Source organism: Oryza brachyantha, chromosome 3 (genome assembly GCF_000231095.2).
Source record: "Oryza brachyantha chromosome 3, ObraRS2, whole genome shotgun sequence".
Lineage (NCBI taxonomy): Eukaryota > Viridiplantae > Streptophyta > Magnoliopsida > Poales > Poaceae > Oryza > Oryza brachyantha.
The window spans coordinates 3,622,027-3,635,564 of record NC_023165.2 but is presented as its reverse complement, the minus strand read 5'-3'; the positions used below and the strand labels follow the sequence as shown (position 1 = coordinate 3,635,564).

Here is a 13,538-nt window from a genome sequence, read left to right as displayed (position 1 = left end):
TCCCTCGGTGGCAGAGAACAACGAATTCGCAAAAAAAACGCGACGAACACGATAAAAAAAGGTCGAAGAGAAGTGGGAGACCCAAGCCGCGAGCAATGTGTGGAGGCGCCATCCTCGCTGAGTTCATCCCGCCGCAGGCGGGGGCGCCGGCGTCGAAGCGGGTGACCGCCGGCCATCTGTGGCCGGCGGGCGCCAAGAACGGCGGCGGCAAGAGCAAGAAGAAGAGCTTCGCGGAGGCCGACGACTTCGAGGCCGCGTTCGAGCAGTTCCACGACGACTCCGACTTCGACGACGCGGAGGAGGACGACGACGGGGGCTTATTCGGGTCTCGATCCTTGGTGTTCACGTCCAAGTCTCCTGGTAATTCGCATCGCATCATCGGATTGTGCAATGTTCTCGTGTTCGATCGTTCGTCGCGTACGCGTACGCGTCGTGGTGGTGATTCTTGGTTTGATCGGTCTCACCGGGAGGACTGGTTGTTGGTGTGCAGCCCACGACGGGCGCGCGGCGAGGGCGGCGAGCAAGAAGAAGCGCGGGCGGCGCCACTTCCGCGGCATCCGGCAGCGGCCATGGGGGAAGTGGGCGGCGGAGATCCGCGACCCGCACAAGGGCACCCGCGTCTGGCTCGGCACGTTCAACACCCCGGAGGAGGCCGCCCGGGCGTACGACGTCGAGGCACGCCGCCTCCGCGGCAGCAAGGCCAAGGTCAACTTCCCCGCCGCGCACGCCGCCGCGCGCCCGCGCCGCGCCAGCGCCAGCGCCGCCGCGCCGCCGAAGCAGCAATGCCCGCCACCGCCGGCGACGGCGCCCGCCGCCGTGCCACGCGGGCTGAAGCGGGAATTACCGCCGGCCGAGGCCTTCACCACGGCCAGCCTCGTCGACCTGACGACCGCCCCCGCCCCCGTCGTCGCGCCGCCACCGCTCATGGCCAGCTCCTTCACCGACAGCGCCACGTCGGAGTCCGGCGGCAGCCCCTCCAAGAAGCCGAGAGCCGACGACGCCTCGTCTGAGGGGAGCGTCGGCGGCAGCAGCAGCGACACGCTGGGGTTCACCGACGAGCTCGAGTTCGACCCCTTCTTGCTGTTCCAGCTCCCTTTCTCCGACGGGTACGAGTCCATCGACAGCCTCTTCACCGGCGGCGACGCCGTCCAGGACGCCAACAGCGCGAACAACGACATGAACAGCGTCAACCTGTGGAGCTTCGACGAGTTCCCACTTTTCTGATGTACTCCTCCTCCACATGATGCCTGCAGTTCTTGCACTCGTTTGTAAGCATCTCGCTACCATTTTCGCTGCAGTTAAATGCATCTGTTCATCAGGGTTATCTTGCTCAAAACACCATACCATTTCTTGGCTCAGGTTAATCGCATCGCCGACGAACGTTTAACCGGAGGATGGTGCAGCTGATCGATCGTCGCTTGCTCGTTTTACCAAATTATTATTGCACTGTTTGTGTCTGTCCAGTAGATTCTGATTTCTGAATCTGTACTGTACTGTACTGTGCTGCCGATCATCTTATGATCAAACTTATAAATTATGTTATGTACTCTTAATTTGGGCTTACTTTTACGGGGTCGTCGTACTGCCGGTCAATGGTCCTATGAAACCGACCATGTCGGCGAGATCGTCAATTATCGTGTCCGTGGTTGTTAATGATGTCAAATAAGTTTAATGAAACCCTGGTCCTCTCGGTGTTTATGTACTGTACCTGATCGTCAATTATTCAGTCCAGTGGTAATGTATTTGGTTTGTACAACTGCTAAATTTTGCTTTGGTTGGATTGCAATTGCTGCAAATAAAAAAGAAGGGAGAGAAATACAAGATCTTTTATCGTTTCTGCAAAGAAAAAAAAGGGAGAGAAAGACAAGGCCTTTTATCGTCTGAACTTCTCAAATGCCAATTGCCATATAGCAATCATGTAGATGTTCAGAAAAAAAAAGCATTATACATGTATTTCCTTTTCTTTTTTTTCACAAAAACTATTCTTTTTTTTTCTGAAAACCCGTACGGTTTTCCTATCAGCTGGCAATCCTGATTGCCATAAATTTGATCTCATGTCTTATGTTGCAGCATGCCAAAAAAATCTGTCTTTTTCAGCAATAATTTTTATTCAAGAACAGTACTACTACTATCAGGGATGTGAAAACCGGAGCGCGATCCGGTGGGCGCCGTACGAAACCAGCGGTTTTTGTGAGACGCTGAGTGATATTTTAGGCGACAATTTGCACAAATTGCTCTTATCTTTCTTTCCTCGATGAGGCCATGACAGCGACTGGGCTCAACTAAATTCCAAACTAATCTCGGTTGCAGGATTCTCAAGCAAATATAAAAACTTAGGATGTTCATGCACACAAGCAAAGGCAAATACCTAATGAGGATGAGGAGAGAACTTGGCAAGGTCTGCTGGACTTAGCATTGTTTTCATGCAAGTTGAGTGCTTCATTATGCAGTAGGACCATTACATGCTAAAGTACTACCTAATCTCTCCTTCAGAAAACTACTAGTGGCACACTTGCATGATTGCATCTATTCTAATATGCATATAGCTAGCCCAGAAGATAGCCCAATTCTGTGGTCCATATTCTCCATTGAAGATTGGATCTGCCATTCATTGTTCATTTGTTCTTGACAAGAAGCTGTGTTGAGTTTCCAAGGGCTACTTGAACCTGCTCCACTATCTGAATAATCTCCCCTGCACATCCTAAGAAAAGAAAAAAGAACAGAATCTTCAGTTCGCTTGATGATAAATGTTTTCATGGCTTGGAGGTCTGCACTAGCTTTTCTTCTGCCATAAAACTTGCTAGATCAATAGAAGAAACTGAAGAATCAGTGCCACCATAACTAGCTCCTAACTTTTACTTGGAGAACTACCACTGGTCCATGCTTGTGGTTCTGGAATTGCAAATAGTTCTGAATTTGCCTCTAGCTAGGAATTGTTTTCTATAATTTGGATTGATTCTCAATTGCAGCCACAGGCACAACTTCTTCGACTGGTCTTCATGTCTGCACAGTAGAACATGTACCAGCTGCGTATCCACAACACATGAACTTTGTGCAAGAATTTGTTAGTACTCCATGAACAAAAGTTTGCAAAAACAAAAAAAGAATAGAGTAGATGATCACACACATCTTTCTTTCAAAAGGAAAAAAAATCACTCACATGTGAAATCAGAGATCATCGATCGCTGCTGAGCAATGCACTTCATGGAAGCAGCAGCCTTCAGAGCTCAGATTTCAGATTTAAGATCAGACACCACATTGGGCAAGGTATGCATCTATCTAAAATAAAAGGAGCAAACAATGAAATGGATCAACTTGGGATGCTATAAGTGGCAATGAAACGACATGGTGTGGCACTGTTTATGCCTAAGAAATGGCATGAAATCCAAGGGTTTCGAACCCTTTCTGCAAATGAGGACAAATGGCTGGTCTTATACTAGTGTTACTCCTCATGGTTTGATGGTTCCAAATTCTGGAGTTGATGCAAGTCTGTGGGAATATAACCAACCCAAGGACAAGACTGTGGGTTGAAGAAGAGAGCCCATGGTATTATTTCCTACTGTTTTGTGCTATACTACTCTATACTCTCTTGATGACAGCATCTACATGGGTTCACATAAGCTCCAATCTAATCAAATTGTGACAGTATCATTGGAGGGACACGTGGATAGTATTTGGGACTTTGTCACTATACTTACATGTCAGAGACACGTATTAAAACATCATTGTGTATTTTGCCACAGGCAGAGTTTGGGCTCCACATTTGGGGGATATCTCAAGGCAAAAAACACAAAAGAAAAAGAAAAAAAAAAGGAGGGGGGGAGTTTAAGAGCGTTAATATTTTCATATCATCAAATCATCCTTGAATAGGGCTTCTTTGGATTAAAGTCATTTCAAAGGAAATTCCAAGGTTTTCAATCTGTGGAGATTTCCTATGGACAATCCAAATGCGCAATCTTCAGGCTTCTTCGGATCACAGGAATTTCAGATGAAACAGTTCAATTCCTCCAAAATTCTTATAAAATTCCTGTGAACCAAAGAGACCCTTCAAATTCTGAATCCAAACTGCCGCTCATTCCATTCCAACGTTTTTTTCCCTGTTCCTAATCCTACGTTTAAAAGAAACCCTGAATATCAGAAAATATCCGCAACTGCATCTTCTGAATCTTATGCCAATAAAGCTCACAGCATTATTAATCATTCAATCAATTCAACTTCCCAATCAACTTTCAACACTTCTTTTAAGAAGACGTGTTGACAAATAAGGAGCCCTAAATTTCAGAAAATCTCCACATCTTCTGAACCTTGTGCCAGTAAAGTTCAAACATTGACCATTCAATCAACTTTTGCCATTTTTGTGATTGCGCATTCAATCAAAACCCACACTCAATCTTTTCACTTATGCTTATATTTATAAGTCAAAATTTGAATTTTTAACTTTAAATTTGAAGTAAATTTTAAGGTATTTTATTAAAACTTATTTTTTTCAGTATTTTCTTTTAGATCGTTAAAATTACATATATATATATATAATATATATATAAGTTTTATTTATAAATTATATTTTATTTACAAATATACCGTTCATCACTTGGCCAAATCCCCAATCAACTTTTGGCATTTTTTTTAAGAGGACGGATTGACGAAGAGGCAGCCCACAGACTCAGGCGCCCACAAGATTTGGAGGTGACCCAAAAGCAAAGGCTGCGAGAGCAGCCCACGGAGACGAAAAGCCCAGCCACGTCAGCCGCCGTCGACGACGACGACGACTACGACGATTCCCTCTCTATTTACCACTCTCCCGCGCTGCGACACCTCCCCCGGCGGCGACGTCTCGAAGCAAGAAGAGCAAGCAAGCCATGTGCGGCGGCGCGATCCTCGCCGAGTTCATCCCGGCGAGGGTGCACCGGAGCCTGACTGCCGCCGAGCTCTTGCCGGAGGCTTCCTCCTCTGCCGAGAGGAGACCCGCCCGGAAGAGGAAGGCTTCTTCTTCCCATGATGACTTCGAGGCAGAGTTCGAGCTCTTCGAGGACAACGACGACGACGCGGAGCTCGAGCTTTCCGACGAGGAGGAGGCTTTGGCTGTGCCATGTGTGTCGTCGAAGTCGAAGCCTTTTTCCTTTGCGTGTACGAAGCAAATCAAACACGGTTTTTTTTGGAGCAAATTTGCTTTCTTTCTGAGGATTTTTCACCTGCTGGCCGGAAACCTGAGCTCACGCGCTCTCTTCCTCGATCGCCGGCAGATTCGGACGTTTCTTCGAGCTCCAGGCGCCGGCCTCGCATGGCGGCCGGCCGAGAGACGAGCGGGAAGAAGTACAGGGGCGTCCGGTGCCGGCCGTCGGGCAGATGGGCGGCTGAGATCAGGGACCCGCGGAAGGGGCGGCGGGTGTGGCTCGGCACGTACGGCAGCGCCGAGGAGGCCGCCATGGCCTACGACCGCGAGGCCCGCCGCATCCGCGGCCAGGCCGCGAGGCTCAACTTCCCGCGGCCGCGCGAAGGTGGTTGCTCTCCTCGCCGGACGACGAACCGGCCCCGCTGGGCCATCGACCTGAACCTCCCCGCGGCCGTCTCCGACGACGACGACATGGCTGTCGACGCCGCCGTCGCAGGCAATGCTGGCCGTGCAGGTACAGCATTACCACCCTCGATTTTGCAAAGCAAAACAGGATGAAAAAGAGAGGAACAAAAAGTCACGATTTTCACCGGTGATCAAGGTTGCTAAAATGCGTCAACTAAAAAAGGGAGATTTGCTCAGGTCAAAAAAAAACCTCGAGGTATCGATGCCTCACGATAATAAATTGTTTCCTACCATTGGATCCAGCTGAGTATGATGAGCGTCGTTAGATTTAACGATCAGAACCGATTAGTACTATGATGTATCGATAACTCGAGATATTTTTTGTTTAACTGAAACAAATCTCAAACCCAAACTTTATCGAACTTTCAAAGAGTTGATGCGATGTCGCCGTCGCCGTCGCAGGGAGAGGGAGCGAGCCGGTGGACAGCAAGATCAAGAAGCTGATCAAGCACGGCCCTCACGTGGAGAGCGCCATGCCACCCGAGCTCATCATGGAGGACGCGAGCTGCAGCAGCGCAGCCCGCGGGGCGCTGCAGCTGCAGTACGCGGCGCTGATCTCCGACTGCGACCGTGAGCTGGAGGAGATCGCCGCCCTGGAGAGGGACGTCGAGAGGCGCCGGAGGCAGGTGTGCGAGCAGAGGCGCCACTTCGTCAGGAAGGCGTCTCTTCTGCTCGACTGATGATCATACGTTCTACCTTGTGCTGAACTCTGAATGTTTTGAGCTTGTCTGAACTCTACACTGTGCCACCCTGTTTCACTGCATTGTGATTTGTGAGGCTGACATGTGGGCCATACATCAGTGGCCTATTGAAGCAACAACATCAGGAAATTCAGGATCGAACATCTGAGAAAGCTTTCAGGTTTCTGGAATTTCTGGTGCTTTTTTTGTGATCAGCTGCAAGCAACACTCTCTATGCTCAGCAGAGCAGGTGCAGGTACCTGTGTGAAGTTTGTGTCTGTGTGTGGGTATTGTATTCTTGTAACTTTGCAAGCTATAAATTTGTGAGGAAGAGTAGTGTTTGCTTGGTGTGTAAGAATACAAATAAATAGCAAGTGAGTGTTAGTTTTCAGCTCTAGTTCGACAGAAGGTTTTTCTCTGCAGTGATGGTAACAGTTTTTTTCAGACATCGGCTAAGGGAATGTGTTATTGTCAACCGCGATATGAAATGGACAGGTTATATGCATTACGACGCCAAAGTTTTAGTGATATGACTCATCTGTGTGGTAGCTCTACTTGTAAATATGATAGAACGAAATTCATATCACCATTAAAAAAAGCTTGAGATACTCAGACCAAATAACATGGTTGTATCCCCGTACTTTGGAACATGGACTGTACACATTTGATTTTGGGAGTGATATATAGTGGGCCAACATAAATGATATCATGCATATGTTTTCTAAGTGCGTACGCTTCTCGCGCCATATTACTTCGTTTTTCGCGCGCACACTTTTCGAACTATTAAACGATATACTTTTTGTGCAATTTTCTATAGGAAAGTTGTTTTAAAAATCATATTAATCTATTTTATATTTTAATAATTAATAATTAATTAATTATGTACTGATCTATTACTATGTTTTTCATGCCAGATAACTAACACCATTTTTACTCACCCGAACTAGGCATAGGTTGTTTACTATAGACTAAAAGGCCATTTTCTCTATCCTAGTTTACTAACTCATATTCTCTCATTTTCCATAAGCACATTCCCTGAACTGCTAAACGGTTTATTTTATACGAAAATTGTTTAAAAATCATATGAATCCACTTTCGTGTTTTTATAGCTAATAATTAATTAATCATATGATAATCCACTACTATGCAGACATCAAAAGATCATCCTTAATCATTTGAGTGGTTGATTTTTTTATTTTTAAATTGATTAGATCCCCTTTCTAAGCATCTGATTAACTATAGAATAAATGAAATGATTTAAATCATAAAATCAATGTGAAATTATTGTATTGTGGTATAATTTAAATCATAAAAATACTTATATATTTTGGAATAGAATAAAATATAATCGACATTTGATCCCCAGATGGCCATGATGAAATAACCAAACCTTAGGAGGGCACAAGAGCATATCTACCATTGTATTTTTACATTTAGCCCCCTCGAGAGGAGCCGCACGAAGTACAAGGATAATCGAGGGACCTAAGCGCCAAATTCGCACGAACCCGAAAACCCTTCCCCATCGCCTCCCCCCTTCGCCGCGCCGCCACACTTCTCTCCCCTCCCCTCTTCGCCGCGCCGCGCCGCGCGAGATCTAGCATACCGGCGGCGATGGAGAACGAGCAGCCGGCGGAGAGCTACACGGTGGAGGAGCTCGTGGCCGTGAACCCCTACAACCCCGACATCCTCAACGACCTCGAGGGCTTCGTCAATGACCAGGTAAACCCTAGCCGTGGGGTGCCCGTGCCCCTGATTGAGATTCACTCGTGTGGTTGTTGGAATTCGCAAGGATCGGGCCATGGTTTTGCTAAAAACTGCGGCATCTCACCGTTGCATGTGAATATTGGTATAGAATGTTAAGCCGTGGTGGTTTCTCAAACCGAAACCATCCTGATTGCTGGGAAACACGGAGGTATTGGAATAGCAGTATTATTGTCTTTGTGGGCATATTATGGTGAAATACTTAGCTGCGGGGGAGTTGCGAATTAAGTGGCCGCAATATAGTTAGTCGCCAGTGGAACTTTTCAGTATATTTGGACCTGGAGTTCTACGCTGAGTGCGAAGAAATTATCAACAACTTCGGATGCTTGCTAGGAGATTAGGCAGACTACGTTTTCCATCTCTGTTCCAGATGTCAAGTACAATTCCTTGTAATTTTTAAAGAGAGATGTTTTCTGTTGGGTATGTCAATTATCTGTTTGTCAGTCATCTAAACTAGTGGGTGAACTAAGTGATGGATTTTCAATTGGTAGGATCTTTGGTCATTAGTCGTGAAAGTGGCAAGATGAAGATTTTGATCATATGTTACAGACTGGTTTTAGGCTATGGCTCTTGTGAGCATGTGCATTCATCTTTCATAGCTGATCGGTTCTATTACAGCATAAGTTTTTGGTTCTAATCCTTTTGAATTTAATGACCTTTTCTTTCCATCTAGGTGTCCAACCAAACATATAACTTGGATGCAAATCTCAGTCTTCTTCGTCTGTACCAGGTGACAAACCATCTGTGTGCAAACAGCTTTTAGCCAGATTATGACTCCAGCTATACATTTGTTTAATGATACATTTCCTCTTGCAGTTTGAACCAGACAGGTTGAGCGTGCAGATTGTATCTCACATATTGATTAAGGTGAGAGAATAACTAATGTTAATGTTAATAAATAACAAGGCCTTTTCATGGTTCACTTCCAACTCTTTTGCTCTCTTTATGTTGTTCTATTGACAGGCTCTCATGGCAATGCCAGGCCCTGACTTCAGCCTGTGCTTATTCTTAATTCCGGAGCATGTGGTATGAAAAAAAACAAAATCCTGCTTGTTGTCTATATCCCATCAAAAAATAACTTTAAATTCAGTGAAAGCTATTGGGTCTGTGTGTTAAAGTGTATCTAGAATTTAGAAGTTCTGAAGTATCAATACTCAGTGATTTATTTGTTATCAACACTGATTGTGAAATTGACCCTGAAGTAATATTATCAGACATGTGTACTTAGAGATGTGCGCTATATACAATAACCTGTAGTTCATGGAATAATAATTCACCATAGGTTTGGAATTTATAAATTCAATGCAAAGGAACATGGTTTACCCATTTACTCTTAGAGATGAGATATTAGACTTGAATACTTGATCTACTCTGTTGATTTTTGCTGTGCATCTGTTGCTCATTTTTAGTTGAGCCCTGAAAATGTTCTGTTGTCACGTGGAATTGATTTCTGTCTTCTACACTCCTTTTCTTTCAGCAAATGGAGGAACAGTTCAAGACATTGATAGTTCTTTCTCACTATCTGGAGGTATGTGCCTGGTTTGACTATTGTATATATGTTGAACAACTAGTGGGGTATCCACGGTTAACCTCAGCCAAGTTCCTTACAGACTGCTAGGTTCCGTCAGTTTTGGGACGAGGCAGCGAAGAACCGCAATATATTGGATGTTGTTCCAGGTATATACATTTACTGTGGAATTGAGCCATATTTAATATTTTGGTCACATATTGTGAGATGTACTTGTTGCAAGCTACTCCCTGTCCCAAACATAAGGGATTTTCTCCTCTTGGAGAGATTAAGGATGAAAATGACTATGATGTCCCTATTAAATGTGAGGTGGCTGAGGGTGGAAGAGTAGTTGGCGGGTAATATGTGAAGAAATTTGAATTAAAATTGATTGATGGGACAGCTAGCAAACCAAAATCCCTTATATTTTGTGACAGTTTTTCTGGTTACTGCATTTCATCAATTAGTTTATAAAGTTACTTTGTGCCAGCGTTCACAATGTGTTTAGGTGTCATGCTCATACCCAACTAAATGAGTCTGTGTTTATCTCCTACTAGTATTAATAGATGCCCAGAGATTGGTACTGTATTACCGTATCAAACTGGTAACTTGTGCTAACATCTGTTTTGTGTTTTGATTTCTTTCCATTGAGAAAGGGTGCCTGCTCGGCGCTGTCTATAGGCTTCATTTTCTTTTTAATTCAAGTATCTAACAGGAAATACCTATGGATTTGTGTACGGACATATCTTCAATTGGATGCTCGCTTATGGCCTTATGTTCAATTGGTGAGGGTTCACTCTAATTCTTTTACAGGTTTTGAGCAGGCAATACAATCCTATGCGATACATGTGCTCTCCTTGACATATCAGAAAGTTCCTAGGCCTGTTCTCGCTGAGGTAATTATGTTCTAAATTAATTATGTGGGTCTTAAAGGGAGTAGAGGCTTTCATACGAGTATTTTTTTGTTGCTGTAAACTTTAGAGGATCAAGGAATCATGGTAATATTTGCTGCAATAATAGATGGGGCTTCAAATATTCTTTGTACCAAATTAAAGTGTCACCATCACCATCATCCAAATTTTTCTGACTACCATTGTACAAAGATTGTCTCTTGTTGATTTTACAGCTCATCATTTTTCTTTTCAGGCCATCAACATTGAGGGTCTTGCATTGGACAAGTTCCTGGAGCACCATGTTGCAAACTCAGGTTGGGTGATCGAGAAGGGTGCACGATCTCAACTGATTGTCCTTCCGCGCAACGAGTTCAATCACCCTGAGCTCAAGAAGAACACAGCTGAAACTGTTCCGTTCGAGCACGTAACTCGCATATTCCCTGTCCTTAGCTGATTCAGCCGCCAGACCAACCGAGTTTTAAACCACAGAACTGTGAACGAGTGAAGAGATACCCCCTTCGTATTTTCTCTTCAAGGATGTACTGCGTTTTGATATGCCTGTTTTAACTAAAGGAGCAACACCAAAATCATATTTTGATTAGTTATGTTATCCAAGTATTCTGCCGTGATGTTACATTGTTCGCAAGATGTTTAATTAGGCCAGAGAAAATTTTGCATAGCATCTTTGGGCACAACTCGATATTCCATTTGTCGTTGCTAGATTTTCGCTGTTGCTGGTGTTCTGTTGTCCAATGTGTGTAATCTGACACTCGACCATGTATTATCATCATAGGCATTTCCTCAGGAAAACAGATATGCATTTCATCGAGCGCAGCAGGTTTGTCTACCAAACCGATTTTTTTCATCGCTGACGAAAGAAAAAACCAATATTCATCATAGCCAGAAAATAATTTTAAAAAAGCAAATTCACCTGAAATATGGGCTTATATGTTAAATATAAAAGGAAAAAAAAACTAGATCTGGGCCGGCCCATACTAATACTACACCTTGGCCCAAGAAGAACTCGCCGCAAATGCCGATTAGGGTTTTGAGGCGCCACAGATAAAACACATAAGAGCCGCCCTCCCTCGTGCTCCCCTCCCCGCCGCGCCGCCACTCCGAGCTCTCCGCCTTCCCTTCCCTTCGCGCGCCGCCACCCCCGCACGCAGCCCCGATCAACCATGGCGCCGGCGGAAGGAGGCGGAGGCGCCGCCGCCGCGCGGGCGCTGTCGCAGCGGGAGCAGGACATACAGATGATGCTCGCCGCCGACGTCCACCTCGGCACCAAGAACTGCGACTTCCAGATGGAGCGCTACGTCTTCAAGCGCCGCTCCGATGGTACGTGCACCTCCTCCCCCCCTCGCGCCATCCGCGAGGTTTACAATGATCTTGCCATCCATGAGGTTGAATTTATTGCATCTTGGTTCTTAATGTCGCAACTTTTTACTACTAGCTAGCGGTGATCTGATGATCTGGTCGATCTTGAGTGCGTTTGTTTATCGGTGTAGTTACCTAGTTGCAAAGTGATACCGCTGTTCTTTGAATTGGATATGAATCAGTGAACATAGTTGCTGCAATTTCATAGGCATCTACATTATCAATCTTGGCAAGACATGGGAGAAGCTGCAGCTCGCGGCGAGGGTGATTGTTGCCATTGAGAACCCCCAGGACATCATCGTCCAGTCTGCCCGCCCCTACGGCCAGCGCGCCGTCCTCAAGTTCGCGCACCACACCGGTGCGCACGCCATCGCCGGAAGGCACACGCCCGGTACATTTACCAATCAGCTCCAGACCTCCTTCAGCGAGCCCCGGCTGCTCATCCTCACCGACCCGAGGACTGACCACCAGGTGAAAGACAGTTGACTTGTCAAAGCAGTACATTGGTGAATTTGGGGGGGGGGGGGGTGGTATGATGTTGTTGCTGATCGCGCTGTCCTGAATTATGCGCAGCCAATCAAGGAGTCTGCTCTGGGAAACATCCCGACCATTGCCTTCTGTGACACCGACTCCCCCATGCGGTATGTTGATATCGGCATCCCAGCTAACAACAAGGGAAGGAACAGCATTGGGTGCTTGTTCTGGCTCCTGGCCAGGATGGTACTTCAGATGAGGGGTACTATCCTCCCCGGGCACAAGTGGGATGTCATGGTATGTGGTGTTATCGTACCTCTCAGAACACATTGGAAGTGAATTACATGGAGATAATTTCATGTCCTTTGCATGCTTATATGGTGAGTATGTCTTTTTGCAGGTTGATCTGTTTTTCTATAGAGACCCTGAGGAAGCCAAGGAGCAGGAGGAGGAAGCTACTGCAGCACAAGATTTTGCTCCCATCACTGAATACGCTGCACCTGAACAATGGCCTTCTGACCAGTGGCCCTCTGATGTGGCTGCTCCAGTTGCTGGTGCGGAGTGGGGTGCAGCTCAAGGTTTGTTGTTTATCCCCTTCTGATGAAATTTTGCACTCTGTTTATAGCTCTGCAAGACCTGAATTTTGTATCTGGATGATAAAAGTCTATACCTTTGGACTGCTTGATTGTGGCTCATATGGTTGCAATTGCCTGTGTTTCCTTGCATATGTTGGAAAATTTACATGCCTTTGTTGCCTAATTATTAAATTCCTTTGATATAAAGGACGATATAACTATAGATATAGTAACGTGAACTGATAATTTTCATCTCTTTTGTATGGCAGCTCCTGTTACTGCTGCTGCCCCTGTCGATGGATGGGATCAAGCAGGAGCGCCTGTTGCAGCAGAAGGCGCTGTCGTTCCACCGGTCGCCCCTACTGGCTGGGACACAGCAGCGCAACCACCTGCTCAAGGCTGGGACAACTAATCACTTTGAGATGTCTTCGGCAGCTTAAGTTAAATATTTCCTGAGGCATGAATGAACACCCAAAATCAGATGCGATCATCTATAGCTACACCATGAACTCTATTGTTTTTAGGAATTTCTAGCTGAACCTGTCGTTTGTCCCCTATTTTGAACAACATTGCTGTGAGGATGAGCTCGGCAAGATGTGTGGTATATGTTACTCTTTCTACTCTTTGGCCTTCGTTTGTTCTGTAGCGTATTATATCAATCTTTCGGCAGAATATCATGGCTTTACACACGCA

General features: G+C 45.7%; 4 protein-coding genes across 4 annotated transcripts; all 4 read left to right on the top strand.

The window, feature by feature from the left end:
- Positions 1–1,707, top strand: LOC102712233 (ethylene-responsive transcription factor 1-like). Its single transcript, XM_040521536.1, has 3 exons — positions 1–360; positions 491–1,268; positions 1,360–1,707. The coding sequence occupies exons 1-2, from the start codon at positions 96–98 to the stop codon at positions 1,222–1,224; spliced, it is 999 nt and encodes a 332-aa protein (XP_040377470.1). The 5' UTR covers positions 1–95; the 3' UTR covers positions 1,225–1,268; positions 1,360–1,707.
- Positions 1,708–4,820: 3,113 nt separating this feature from the next.
- LOC102705895 (ethylene-responsive transcription factor RAP2-12-like) lies at positions 4,821–6,655 on the top strand. Its single transcript, XM_006651039.3, has 3 exons — positions 4,821–5,127; positions 5,244–5,627; positions 5,981–6,655. Exons 1-3 carry the CDS (start codon positions 4,860–4,862, stop codon positions 6,256–6,258), a joined length of 930 nt encoding a protein of 309 aa, XP_006651102.1. The 5' UTR covers positions 4,821–4,859; the 3' UTR covers positions 6,259–6,655.
- A 1,101-nt stretch (positions 6,656–7,756) lies between these two features.
- On the top strand, positions 7,757–11,264 carry LOC102711952 (eukaryotic translation initiation factor 3 subunit K). Its single transcript, XM_006649446.3, has 8 exons — positions 7,757–7,977; positions 8,693–8,749; positions 8,836–8,886; positions 8,983–9,045; positions 9,497–9,547; positions 9,630–9,696; positions 10,340–10,422; positions 10,673–11,264. The coding sequence occupies exons 1-8, from the start codon at positions 7,870–7,872 to the stop codon at positions 10,871–10,873; spliced, it is 681 nt and encodes a 226-aa protein (XP_006649509.1). The 5' UTR covers positions 7,757–7,869; the 3' UTR covers positions 10,874–11,264.
- A 244-nt stretch (positions 11,265–11,508) lies between these two features.
- On the top strand, positions 11,509–13,538 carry LOC102711678 (40S ribosomal protein SA-like). Its single transcript, XM_040521905.1, has 5 exons — positions 11,509–11,757; positions 12,005–12,267; positions 12,370–12,567; positions 12,671–12,848; positions 13,115–13,538. The coding sequence occupies exons 1-5, from the start codon at positions 11,601–11,603 to the stop codon at positions 13,255–13,257; spliced, it is 939 nt and encodes a 312-aa protein (XP_040377839.1). The 5' UTR covers positions 11,509–11,600; the 3' UTR covers positions 13,258–13,538.